Source organism: Lethenteron reissneri, chromosome 23 (assembly GCF_015708825.2).
Source record: "Lethenteron reissneri isolate LAM-NWPU_2019-01 chromosome 23, ASM1570882v1, whole genome shotgun sequence".
Classification (NCBI taxonomy): Eukaryota; Metazoa; Chordata; class Hyperoartia; order Petromyzontiformes; family Petromyzontidae; genus Lethenteron; species Lethenteron reissneri.
This window is the reverse complement of record NC_083801.1, coordinates 9,473,969-9,487,943: the sequence shown is the minus strand read 5'-3', so window position 1 is coordinate 9,487,943 and position 13,975 is coordinate 9,473,969. Positions and strand designations below refer to the sequence as shown.

At 44.4% G+C, this 13,975-nt stretch overlaps 1 protein-coding gene across 4 annotated transcripts in view; it reads left to right on the top strand.

The window, feature by feature from the left end:
• The window catches only part of LOC133345937 (tomoregulin-1-like), a 55,198-nt gene extending 44,930 nt beyond the window's left edge, over positions 1-10,268 (top strand). For all 4 annotated transcript variants that reach the window (XM_061557075.1, XM_061557078.1, XM_061557077.1 and 1 more), the window contains exon 9: positions 9,015-10,268. In XM_061557075.1, coding sequence (XP_061413059.1) covers positions 9,015-9,045 — 31 coding nt within the window. In that variant the 3' untranslated portion in view covers positions 9,046-10,268. The remainder of the gene's footprint in view (positions 1-9,014) is intronic.
• Positions 10,269-13,975: the final 3,707 nt, after the last annotated feature.

Below are 13,975 nucleotides of genomic sequence, written 5' to 3'. Positions count from 1 at the left end.
CCCATTCATTTGTTGCCTTGCCTCCAGGTCACTCTGCCACCAGTCTTACCTCATCGTGGGGGAAATATAATAAGTAACAAAATAGATTAGCAGACAACGTCTCCTTCATATTACCTCAGAATCAGTCACCAGCAGCAGCAGCAACAAAAATCCTTTACCGCAATAAAGCCATCTGTATCCCTGGGCATAAAATCCTCTTCTACGACTTCTGCGTTTCATTTCAAGCCCCACTGCCTGTGCGGGTTTTTATACTAAGATCACGTTTAGCTGTCTGGGTCGTGTATTTTTCTCCCTCTGGTTATTTTTTTTCTTCCTCCGTATATATATAGCTTTTTATTTGTTGCTTGGCTCCAACACAAAAAATAATACTTTCTCTGCGGGAAAAACAAGGAGAGGCTTAGATGATCTGAATCTGCCCCAAGGTATATTTTCATTGGATTTGGGGACCCAGAAAACTCCAACATTGGCATTGTCCCAGTGGGCCTTGTGCATGGGAATGGGTGCCGATATATGGAATGTCACTCTTGATCAGAATGTAACATTATTTTTTCGTGGGGTTTCGTCGTCGGTGGATTACAACACATTGATTGATTTAAACACATCAAGCTCATAGATATAGTACAGGTGTAGGGGTGTTAGAGAGAGGGCCCGTTATGTATGGCAGTCTATGGGAAACAAACACAGTGGGCGGGGCTACGTGTGTGCACGGGGAGATGCCCTCTGCGACGTCCGAGCCAGACACCCTGGGGGGGGCTGGTTTGGCGTTATGATCCCCCGGGGCCCCACCCCTCAAGGAGGGTTGGGTATAAAAGGGGACGTTATAGGGGCTCGAGTTCAGTTATGTTATAGTTAACTAAGAAGACTGAAGACGTCTTAGATAGAGCCCTGGACTCCCCTCGTTCGATGTCCTTATCAGGGCCGAACAGGACTGAGCCAGCGGCGTGGTCCCGAAAGCCAGAGCCGGTGCTCTTCTAAGAGCTGGTCTGGGACTCCGGGTACCGGGCCCGACTTACCAGTGTCGGGCCAAGTAGCCTCCCCTAGCCCAGTAGTGGAGGACTGTGAGGCAGGCTAGGACTTAGCTAGGAAGTGTATCCTTAGCTAGTCGGGTGAGGGGGCCGATACCCCCTCCAGTGCTGTATGTCACATACGAGCTGTGTTAAATAAATATCCGTGTGCCTCCACCTCGGCGTCAAGTGTCTTCACCGGTACTTCACAGGTATTGGGAGTTTGTTTTGTTATTGGGAGGTATGTTTAATTTGTTTATTATCCAGGAACAAAACATCCCTTTATCAGCATGACACAAACAGCACCACTGACCTTCACTCCTGACTCAGTACAATCCGACGAAAGAGAGGATATGCCGACGTGTAGTGCTTAATTAAACAGAACATCTGTCGAGTCAGTCTAGCCTTTGTAGTCAAACAGCAAGCCAGGAATATCTTCAAAGCTAATTTTCACTCTTAGAGGGTCAGCTTCAACAGATTCTTGCATCACGTGTCTTTTATCCCTATAAATTATCTTTGCTAAATGTTCGAAAATAATTTACTTCGAATAACAAGGCTGTGCAATCTTCGTCGAGCATTCTTTGCTCTACAATATTATTCGCTTTTGAGATCAACCATTATGGATTTCCACGGACAGTCATCTCCACCGCATCTCTCCACCGTGTCACCTCTTCTGTCCCGCCTCTCCCCCTTCCCTTTTCTCTTCATCTCTCCAATTCTCCCCGATTTCCTTTCCCCTTTCCTCCTCGTGTCGTGGATACTTTCACGATCGTCCTTCCTTCAGAACGTCTCTTCTCTCCTGTATATTTGTTCACTTGTTCTTCCGAAAAGGTTTTCACACCCATAGGCATATTTTCCCTCCTTCTAGAAGAAGTCATGCATATGAAGCAACTGTTTATTCCCCTTGCAGAAGATTATATTTAGTGGAGCATAAATTCTAGATTTGAAGCTTTCGTGACTGCAATGATTCATATTCTTAGGTTTCTCAGTAAAGTCACGTAGGTAAAAACATAAAAAAGTAAAATAAAATAAAAATCACGACGTTTCGGAGGCAACACAAGCTTCCGTCTTCAGGTGGTACCGTCACAGCCACGACAGCTGTATCAAGTAAATGGAGCATCTTCCTCTTTTAGAAGCTGTGCAATTAGGTTTCATACAATTCTATTTGTTCGTTTTTGGGCAGTCTAGCATTTTTGGCAGAACCTTCACCTAAAGAGCCGTTATTTGAACACCCAAATTTAGTTTGACGTCTGTCCTTCATACCGAACAGTTGGTGGACCTTTGCAGAAAACATAGAGATTTGTAAATCGTACAGTAAATAGCCACTGTTTTCCACATGTCCTGGCAGCTAGTAATCCTCAAGACCTTCAAAGTCACCAAACCTAAATTCTCCACTGTGAACTTCTGACCTCGAAAAGTCTGTGCATTTATATGTCTTGGAATTGCTTTAACTTTAAACCTTTTTGGTCTTGGCAGCCTATTTTCCCTCTTACAGATATTATTTGATGTGTTCATTGAGGCTTGACACACTGTATAAGCAAGTTGCCATAGTGATTGCCTGTATGTTGATTGTGTTATTTTTTTGTTGTGGCCATGTTCTCTGGCGGTGCAGTGTCTTTAAATCCATACAAATTTTATGACTCAATATAAATTATTTAATTACATCTCCTGCCCTAACTGCTGTGGTAGCAAAATGTGCACGCACAGGCCAACCTCGCATGTGATAAAGCAATGTTCGGGATATTAATATCAAACTCGAACAGTTGCAGAGACTAAGGAACACAAATGTAACGAAGCAAGAACACGCCTGTTTTTCCCAATTGACATGAATACAAGAGTAAGTCATTAATTTATCCTGAACGGCAGATTACACAATGTATTTTTATTCATCTGAAAAAACAGCAAAATAACGATGTATCAGCCTTTGCATTGCTGTGCCTTCCGAGCTGTATTGGTAGCGATAATTTGCACTCTGCATACTGGTAACGATATCTTCCCAACAACTGCTGCTGTTGATAAAAGTGTGGCTATGTGTGCACGTACACTGTGCTGAGTGGGTGTGTGTGCTTATGGAGCAAAGCCTACAGTCCAATTAGTTTTCCCCATTTTATGACCCACTGTATACTTGGCAACACTATAAATAAAATAGGCTTGCCAGATAGAACCTGGTCAGCATAATGCAGTGAACTCCCAACATTCCGAGTTTTATTCCGAGCCATCGCTGACACCAGTGTCAATATCTGAACTGATCTTTTTCCCCCTCCTTCATCAACCTGCACTGACCAGTATGGTGACGTATGGTCAGAGAATCCCCATGGCCTTCATCCAGCAGTAAATTGACAAAAAGCTCAAAATTATAAATAAGAGTACTTGTAATTTATATTTTAGTTGTAAATAAGTCGGTTAATTTTGTTCCAACAACTGGTCAAGTTTCTTTGATGATGTCGACAATTATACAGCCTTGTCTCGGAGCTCTGTAAACTCAATACAGACAGACCTCGCTTAGCGCGATCCGTAGAACACTGATTTGTTAAGGTGCTCTTTGTCCGAGGGAAAATATCTACAAAAAATTAAATTAAAACATCTATAAAGCGCCTACCAGTGAGGACTGCTTGAGGAAATGTACCCACCCCCATCATTAGCTCAGTATGTTGAACCAACCAGACCACGCCCCCCCCCCACACAATTTCATTATCACGATTTGTGGTCACGATTTTTTTTATTAGATTTTTTAAAATGTTATTACAGTATGTTTCACCAGGTGAAAACTCACGAGACCAGGAAAGAGTTTCAGGCTCCACCTAAAATAAATCTCACAACATAAATTTTGACTGAGGGCATCACCAAGACCCGCATTGGAAGTGAAGCAGCTCTAACCTCATCTCCCACCATTGCCTTATAGGAGTACACGAGAATGCACTCGTGAGTACAATACATAATACTTACTGATGTTATAATAAAATGTTATTTCTATTTATGAAATTATATATACCATCTGTATTATTAGCACTCTTACTGATAACCCAATGAAGCCCTCGTATATTGCGCCTATCCTTTGCGGACTATGATAAGGCATTTGATTCATTGTAAATTGATGCTGTCGTCCAGGCTCTTACAAACAGAGGCCGATATATAAATGTAATATTAATTTTTTTAAAATGGAACAGCTAAACTGAAATTGTGTGAAGAAAGTAGCAAAATATTGGAAGGTGAACAAGAAAAGGATACACACTTTCACAAAATGCACCATTAGCAGATGTGTTACTAAAATCTTATCTGAGAAACAAAAGCGCAGGTAATGGCACAACATTCTGATTGGAAATTAGAGAATTATTTCAGAAGGCCGCCAAAATTGGGCTGAAGATAAAACTGGACAAAATAAAGGCCATGTACAACAATTTCACTAAACAAGTGAAGATATCTATCAGAGGGACACAACTGACAAAACACTTAGGGCAGTGCTTAAAAGTGGACCAGCATGTGAATAGAGACGGACAAGAGGGGGTTGTGCTTTTATACAACTGAAATTGATATTGAAGAGCAACGTTCAGTAAAAATGTTCCTAAATAATAATAATGGCACTGAATTTATCAGTGTGTATTGTCTGACATGGCATATGAATCAGAAACATGGACGTTCACAAGAAAAATGAAATAATATCTGAAAAAGTACAAAGAAGTGTGCAAAAGTGCATGCTTATAATTATAATGAGAGACAAATATAGAAATTTGGGGATTAGGGAGTATACATAAGTTAGAGACATCATGCTGACTGAATTGGTGGGCTGAGTCAGGACGAGCTACTAGAATGGATGATACCTGGTCAATAATAATGACAAAGTCGCAGCCAAATGAGGTTACAACAACAACCGCCATTCACCACTAAGTGATGGTGACGTTACCACGATGCTTGTGCCAGGCTATGTGCATGTTGAGGCCACATGAAGTGTGGAACACCTGCTGGCAGGAGGTGTTGGGGCAGACCAAGGTGCCACGGGTCGACTGACTGAGATGACTGGCTGATGCACCACCTGTGCCCCCTACTGTGCTAACTTGCTGTGCTTTAGCCACCCGGCGCTCCACTCGTTGTTGTGAGCTTTGCTCCTCCCCCCTCCGCTGTTGTTGGAGGGCGACTGCCTCCAATTGTCCAGTAGCGTCTTTCACGAGCCTCCTCCACAGAGGCCGATCTTGACACCGCTGGTACAAGTCATCGGCAAGTCCACTCAGCTCCAATTCCTCCTGTGCCACATCACTCCATCGATCTGGCCAAACAAAAGCTGTTTAGGCATGCGGTGGCTGGGCATGTGGGCTACATGACCCAGCCAACGCCAGAGGAGCTCACCAATGGGACTTTGTCCAGATCTTTCAAGGATATGTGAGCTCCTCACACAATCCAGCCTGGTTAAACCCAGGATGGATCGTAGGCAGGCCAACCTAAATGTTTCTAAACAGTAAAGATGTTCCATTAGGGGGGTCCACGTTTCACAACCGTAGAGCAGGGAATGAATGACTGTGGCTGAGAAAACCTGAAGGTTCGTGTGGAGCGACAGATCAGGCAGCTTCCACACAGCGTTACACAACCGATGAAAAGATAATGCTGCTCGACTGATTCGGAGTGGGACCTCTGCTGTCAAACCGGAGCCGGTCATGAGCACACTGCCTAGGTATGGGAAACTCTCCACTCTCTCCACAATTGCTCTACCACCAATTGGGAGTTGTGGGGGTGGAGTGTCCGATGGTACAAAATACCCAGGCAGATGCTTAGTTTGGTGAGGCTGATGATAAGTCCCCCACCTCTTAGTGGAAAGCTCCAGGTTCAGCAGCAGTGCCTCCAACTCCTCCTCTGTGTGAGCAGCAATTACCAGATTATTGGCATACATAACATGGTTAAACAATAGGAAGTCATCCCTTGACCGCACCCGGGATTCGATCAGCCTCCCATTGTATCTGTACCAGATGGAAATTCCTCCGGTACAGCTATTGAAGGCTTCACGAACTACGTGGTCAAAATAGATGTTAAATAATGTGGGAGCCAGAGGACATCCCTGTCGCACCCCAAAGTGAACAGGGAATGGCTCCGACTCCCGGCCACGTAGTTTTACCCGGACTCACTCACCATCATGAAGGTCCTTAATGATTGTGAGCAGCGGGTCAGGGACTTCGAAAGCACGAACAACCCCGAGCCCAGGCCTACTGATGGTATCATAGGCCTTGACGAGGTTAATAAAGCAGAGATGTAGGTCTTGTTGGAATTCCTTACAACTCTGCTGTAGCAGACGGACAGAAAATATGGCATCTGTGCAGGACCGCCTTTTCCTGAATCCGCATTGGGGCTCCGCAAGCCTCTCCTCAGCATGCCTGGCAAGGCGATGTTGAATCATCTTTTGCCAGGACCTTTCCTGGCAAACGGAGGAGTGAGATGCCCCTGTAGTTGTTACAGTTTGTGTGGACCCCCTTCTAAAAGAGGGGGACCACCAGGGTATCCTTCCAATCCTGCAGAACCCATCCAGTGGTCCAGACTGTTGTTATAATGTCATATAGGGCAATCTGTGCACAAACGTCACCCTCGCTCAGCATTTCGCTTTGGAGATCATCTCTGCCTGGTGCCTTTCCTGGTCTCAGGCTCTGGATCGCCTTCAGTATTTCCTCAACAGTCGGCACCTCAGCCAGCCACTCACAGGGGGTGACTTCTTCTTCCAATATTTGAGGCACTGCAGCCTCAGGAACTCACAGAAATGCTCAGCAAATCTGCAAATCTGTTCCTGGGGGTCGGAGATTGGATCACCGTTCTTTCCCCTAACAATGGTAATAGGTGTGGCGCTGCAGGTTACTTTTTTGATGGAATTAAAGAGTGATTTGTGACCACGGGCCATTGAGGCAGACTCAATCTCCTCAGCAACCCGCGACCACCAACCATCCTTGCAGCGCCTCACGGCTCTCCAAACCTCCGAGTGAAGGTTGCGGTAAGCCTCCTCATTCTCTGATGTGGGATGCTCTAGATGATGAGAGTGGGCCTGTCGCTTTTTCTCAGCCAGCCTGAACACCTCCTCTGTCAGTCAGGGTCTCTGAGGAGGTCTTGAACGTGTACCAAACGCAGCCATTGCAGCTGCATGACCCACAATCCTAAACCTCACCCATTTCCCCTCGACATCAGGAGGAGTGGGGGATGATGCCAACCCCAGCCGCAAGCGATGATAAAATTCTCGCTGGCATCTTTCATCAGCTACTATCTGTTTTAATGGGGTCCTGGGTGTACACCCACCACCGGAGTGGAAGAATGGCAGGTGGATCTTACAGATGACAAGTCGATGGTCAGTGGGCAGATCAGCTCCACGGTCGGTCCTGGTGTCAAGGACATGGGCCCACATCTGCTATTCCATCACTATTTAGTCCAGCAGATGTTCTTGCTTGGACCCGCCATGCATCCATGATGTTGTGTGGATGTGCCGATGCTGGAACAGCGTGTTTGTAATTACAAGCCCATAGGCTGCACAAAAATCTAACAGCCTCCTACCATTGTTATTGAGCTGATCTGACCCATGTCTTCCAATCACTCCAGACCAGGTGCTAGCATCATGACCAACTTGGACATTGAAGTCACCCAACAAGATCACTCTATCTCGAGGGGCCACTTTAGCCAGCACCTATGACAGGAGGTCATAGAAGGCATCTGACTCATTGGCCTTGCCTGCATCCCTCCATGGATGTTCATCTTCGGTGGGGGCATAAATAACCACGACCACCACTCCTTGCCTATGGTTGATGGGAAGGCGAGCCCAAAATAGCCTGGAGCTTACAGCTTCACACACCTCACCGCCATGCTCCCACGCCCCTTTTTGTTCAGAATAAGAGCCACTCCTTATTGTTTGGCAGTCTCCTGCCCCAAGTAGAGGGACTGTCCACCCCTCACGGTGGCAGGAGCCAGAGCCGGTCCACTGGACCTCCTGAATACCACAGAGGTCCAGGCGGTACTGGTCCAGCTCCCAACAGAGGAGTGGCAGCCTCTCCTCCATAGTGAGCATTTAAACATTCCACGTGGCCATCCGTAGTGGCTTTTTGCTGGAGGAGCCCCGAGGGTAAGGATCCAGTCTCCTGGCTCCGCCAAATGGGGTATGGCCAGGAGACGTCATAAACGCCTGTCCCCACAGGGCCTCTGGCACAAGATTAATAAATGTTTTACCTCATAATTTAGTGGTAGTTAAATTGAAGGTGGAGGGGTCACCAGCCTCTCGCACCCATCCAGAGCCCCCATTTGGACGCTGTGGTGGTTACAAACGCCATGAAGGGAAAAGGCCAATCTCAATTGGTCCTCCCCCATGGCACTGCCCACCACAACATTGCCGTTGAAGCGAACACACCCGAGAGGACATCCATAAGGTAGACGTAGCGATGTAATCAGCTCATGTGTATGTGTTGGATGCATTGTTGCATCGCAGAACTGTGAGAGATGACAGCTTGAGGAGGCTTTCATGCAGTAGTGAATTGATCATGGCTGATGATGATGAAAATTAATATTTTCTTTAAGTTATATTACAGTGACCGTGAGATTATGTACGCATCCTTGCAAATCCGGATTTTTGTTGTTGTTATTCACGTGAAACCTCGCTTAATTTAATCCAGATTAGCGGCAATCCACTGTTTAACACATGCACACACGGATACATTTGTGGATGCATACATATGCATTGTGATTCCCAACGCAGGTTTTCTTACTCTAATCAAGTAATAAACAAAAACGTACAATATTTGAGCAAATCCTATTTTCTTGATAAGTGAAGTATTGCTGTGTGTGATATTATTTATGTTATAGTTTTAACTGCACTCAGTCATTAACAAAAATAACAATATCCCTCTGCTCAAAATTTATGGAGACAGCAAACACGGTGCACAGATAAAAATGCAGCACATAAACTATGAAAACTTGATAACCCTGAACACTAGAATTAATTTGGCTTTATATTGTAATGACATATTCAAGTACAACAAAACTGTTTTTTTGTTGCCTTGTCAGGAGATGCCCGAAAAACAGAAGACGGCGGTAAAAGTGAATTGTACGCTTTCTTCAAAAAGAACAACAGAAACTTCAAAGTGTGAAACACTCCAATGGCTCACTTCCCATGCCACCAGTAAACCTGCCCATGGCATTGATTGGGAATAGCCACTTTGGGATCACTAATACAAATGTGATGTGCTGGTGGGGCTTGAGAGAATTTTTAAGAAATCAAGTTTGCAAGGAAAAGTTTTTTTTTAAGCATTCACCGCAAGGCTCTCACATGTCTCCCCATATCCCATGATGCTCCTGCATCCCCGTGGCCCCATGTTGAACATCTGAACGCTGTGCCATCTGAGTAAGTGAGTACGTGCGAGGTGCCTGTCCCCACCATGGCCCTGTGATGAGGACTAACTTGAGAGCCAGGGCTGCACGTCGGTTCATGCGGCTCGCTTCATGTGCCACTATTCATTGTAAATAAACAGGTGAGGCGTATGTTACATCGCCTTACTTGTTTATCGATGAATTATTATTACCTACAATCTGCCAAGGCAGTACATATTTATATTGTTCGATGTCATTTATTTCTGTGGTGAGTTAATATATTGTCCACTTTTCTATTTATTTTCTTTTGCCAACTTTCATTTTGCATAACGAGTCGACAAAATAAATTTTAACGTGTAAGAAAAGGTTGGGTTATTCTTAAATGGCTACTTTGCCAATTGCTTTTGTTTATATAAACCCATGTACAGTAATTACCAATAGTGTGCAGAATCATTCCCCTCTGGTAATGCGTTTGGATAAGCCCTCTGCTAGTTTGGAAAGCTGTCGTTGTTGTACGTACTGATCTGTGTGTTCAATAAGAAGTGTAAAAACAACTATAATGGGCAAACCCAATGTTAAATTACCCAGCAAGGCCCAGTGGCATGCACACAATCCATAGAAGGGTGGTGGGGGGGATGGAGGACAAAGAGGTTAAAGAATTCCTACAAGGTTGCTAAGCAAATCGTTAATTTGCATACAGCATGACTGCTACGACCCAGATGTGCCATCCTGAACGATCCACAGATTACATACACGGAGCTCGGCTCATAAACCAGATTATTGCTCCTGCAGGTACCCCCTGGAGCAGGATTTTGTGCAGGCCACTCATGAGGTCACTTCAAAATAGATCGTGTAGAATTCCTTTCTGAAATTTGCTTCAAGCATCTGTTTTTTGTGTGACCTGCTTGAAATTGCAAAAAACATGTAAATAAAATGAGTTTTGTGTTGTTATCGGCTGTGCTGTTATTTGCCCATAATGTTGTGGCTCGCGGAGTGCATTATGCAGTGAAGTGTAGACATATTTTGCCTGCCAACCACTGCACGAACAAGTAACTGTGCCCATAAAAGATCTTTATTACAGAATTTCTCAACCTCAAATATGTTGCACACTCGAAATGAAGGACGTGGGCAGGTGTTCCAAATCGAGGGCAAACACATTTATTGTGGTAAATCTGTAAAATGCAACAGCACGTGTGTCACACACAGCAATCTTCAACCGAGTTGCCATTAACCATGTGACTGGTGTCCAAGTGCGGTTAATCAATCACAGTTTATCTTAAGCCCAATTCTACTATTGATAAACCATCTTTGTCTATGACAGTAACCTTTGCACTTAACTATTCGCATATTACTTTAATCCTAAGCTGTATGTATATCTATATCATCATCTTACATTGGTATCTTACACCCATTACCTGTACTGTATGTGTACAATATACGTACTGTACTTGTCACCATTGGACCACTCACGACTGTACATGTGTTCTATTCTCAATAGCATTGCAAGTAGTCATATTCTGGGTGCATGGACATGGTTATAGAATAAACAGTAATAGGGTTAGAGAATTACAATGACAGTACGTAATTATAGTACGTCATCCTTTACAGTGCACAGTGCTAAAACCCCTCCTATTGGATATATCACAAACTAACAAGTCAAAGCCAAGCTTGAAGTCTAGAAGAAGTCTAGAACATTTATATAACGATGAAAAACAACCTTTGGGTCCTTTACCTGTAAAATGCAACAGCACGTGTGTCACACACAGCAATCTTCAACCGAGTCGCCATTAACCATGTGACTGGTGTACAAGTCCGGTTAATCAATAACCCCGCCAGCCCCCTACAGGCCCAACTCCGTTATCGCATGCTGGTGTACACACCTGCATCGATGTACTGCACAGCACATAAGGACTTTCACGAATACATAATTAAAAGAGTGGTCCATTCCTAATGTGCCACAAATGTAAAAAGCTTGCTGGTAATCATGACTTGTACCAATGACTTAAATTCCATAAAAAGCAGGTCCGGTAAAGACCAGGCAGACGAGAAGGAGTTTCATCAAAGATGCCGTGTTGTTTTACAATCTGCTAACGGATATTTTTGCACTGCCACAGCTCGCTGATTAAAGCTTCTCGCATTCCCTCCCAATGCGTGTGCCGCCACCTAATGGTTGAACAATTTGAGGCCAGTTCTCTTAGCAGCAGATTGAGCGCCGCATAACAAATGCGGCGCTCCCAGACTCCACAATCCCACGCACTGCCCCTTCTCCTCCTCCTCCTCCCACCATTCCCATCTCCACCCACGTTCCCCCGCCCCCTCCTCACTCCTCATCTGCCAAATCCGTCCCTGCTGGTTGTGTGTGGGCTACAGGGTGTGGCTGCCACATCCCTTGCACGCCATCTGCATAGTGTTATGCACGCTCATGTGAGTCTTTCGTCCATGTCGCTCAAAGTGCTTTTTTTGGGGGGTGGATTATGCACATTCATTCCCCACATTCACACACAATCGTATGGATGCCTAACAATAATAATGATTTGTATGTCCGATTGAGAAGGGCCATTTCCCGAAACGTCACTTAAAATCTATTTTCTTTGTAAGGCGGTGTCATTGACGAATGTGTTCTTTGTGCTTGTCCACCACTGCTAACACAGCATCATCAAATACTTTGGGTCAATAATATGCTTCGCAAGACAAGCATGATATTTTAAAACAGTTTGGTAATGATACTACCAAGCTAATTATACACATTACGTTAATAATCCCGTAATAATGTTTGGGAAATGCAAATATTTCAATTATGTACGTTGCTGCAATATACATTAATATTTTAGCTGCTGCAGACTACTTTTATTGTGCATTTCTAGTTCTTAGCCTCGGGCATGACAATTCCAAGAATTATCAAACTTAGATGTAGATAAAGCCTGTTGACTGAAAACTGATGGTGATGATAACTTGTGAACGGATTTAGGACCCTTTGCTGGCCCCAAGCATCTTAAACGCAGTGTATTGGTACAGATAGATGACGGTGGTTGTGAAGATGATGATGATAGCATCAGCCCTGCTGGACATCTACAATCGTTATTACAATTGTATGTCCACTGTTGCCACAACAGGCCGTTTCTTTGGCAAAGATATTGTGCGGAGGACTGTGCCGCAAGCCCAAGCCAAACAGGACGAATGTTTCAAATAAAAATTTCAACAAACCTCCCCCCACACACGCGCACCAGAACCCACGCCCCAGTCCGCATAACCACGCGTTGAGAAAACAAAAAATACACTCCCAAACCAGGACCCAGTGGTCATGCATTGCTGATTAAGACAAAATAAAACTCGGTATGCTCTGTTGGTGTGCCTTGTTTGGGTAGTGGGAAATCAGCCCCTTCCAAATGCAAAATGCGTAGTCAAGTCGAAATATGTTGCTAAGACCTTTCATGCGTAGGGGGTGAAAGCTAGCACAGAACACACGATGGAAACACGCATATACTGTTCGTCATTCTGTGTAGCGTTTGACATTTGTTTATAGTTTTAGCATTGTGTCGTGCGCCATGCGTTTTTGTATGCCTCCCTTTAGACAAGTTCACTCTACAGGGTTGGTGTGGATACTGCCCTTTAACACTACAACCAATAAATCTGAGCTTGAGCAATATTATCAGTGGACAACTATAAGATTATTCTCTTGAAAACGTGAGGCCTTCCCAAAAATATGTTAAGACTAAAATAAGTATTAATACACAATAAAAAAAGCATAACCCTATATCCTTCGTAGATGCTTAAATCCTTCTTTAACTGTGCACTGCGCAGTGGCGTGTCGATATTGGGAGATGCTGCGTATTGAAAGACAGAAAGGTTCAGGCACACTTGAAATAACCCCTATCCCAAGGGCTTTGGCAACGCCCGTGTGTCATCTCCTGTATGACACAAGTCTCTGGATATCGCTGCCTTACAATGGTGCCGGCACAATATTAAATCTGTGGGATCTGCCTATTATATGTTACGTGTGTTTTTAGTATGTATGAGGTAAAGATCAGATTCCACCTCTATACACATATATTTATAACAATAAAAAAGTCCTTTATTGCTCTACTGCTGGATGAAGGCCTCCTCACGCCATGTCGGTTATGGGAATGTTTTTTTTACCATGCACGTGTGGGTTAGGTTTTTACATTTCACTTTTGGCACAGGTGAAAGCCATTGTTCGTTTTTGATGGGGACATGATGAAGGAGGGGGAGGGACAGGACCGATTCAGACATTACCACAACTCACACACAGAGTGGGGGCACTGCATAAGATAAGCAAGAGCTTGTGGGGGTCCACGCAGCTCAATTGGCTCCGGATTTATGAAAAAAAGTCAGTCACAAGTGAGATCGCAACAAACATAAAAAGACGATTAACATAGCACGCGAATTAATCTCTCTCATCTCCCACATTGTCGGCAGTCCCCGTCTTTCATATTCTTACATCTGTTCTTGTCTCGATCTTTCTCATGTTTCAGTCACATCGGTTTCGACTGTATCTCTCTTCCCTTATCTCACCACACCTCTTATCTTCTCTCCACATATCTCTATCATCTCGCTACACCTCTGTCTCTCGTCTAAATCTCTCTTCTGTCATCTCGCGAGAAGTTTATAACATTAAGGGGGAAGGCAAGTCCAAACAT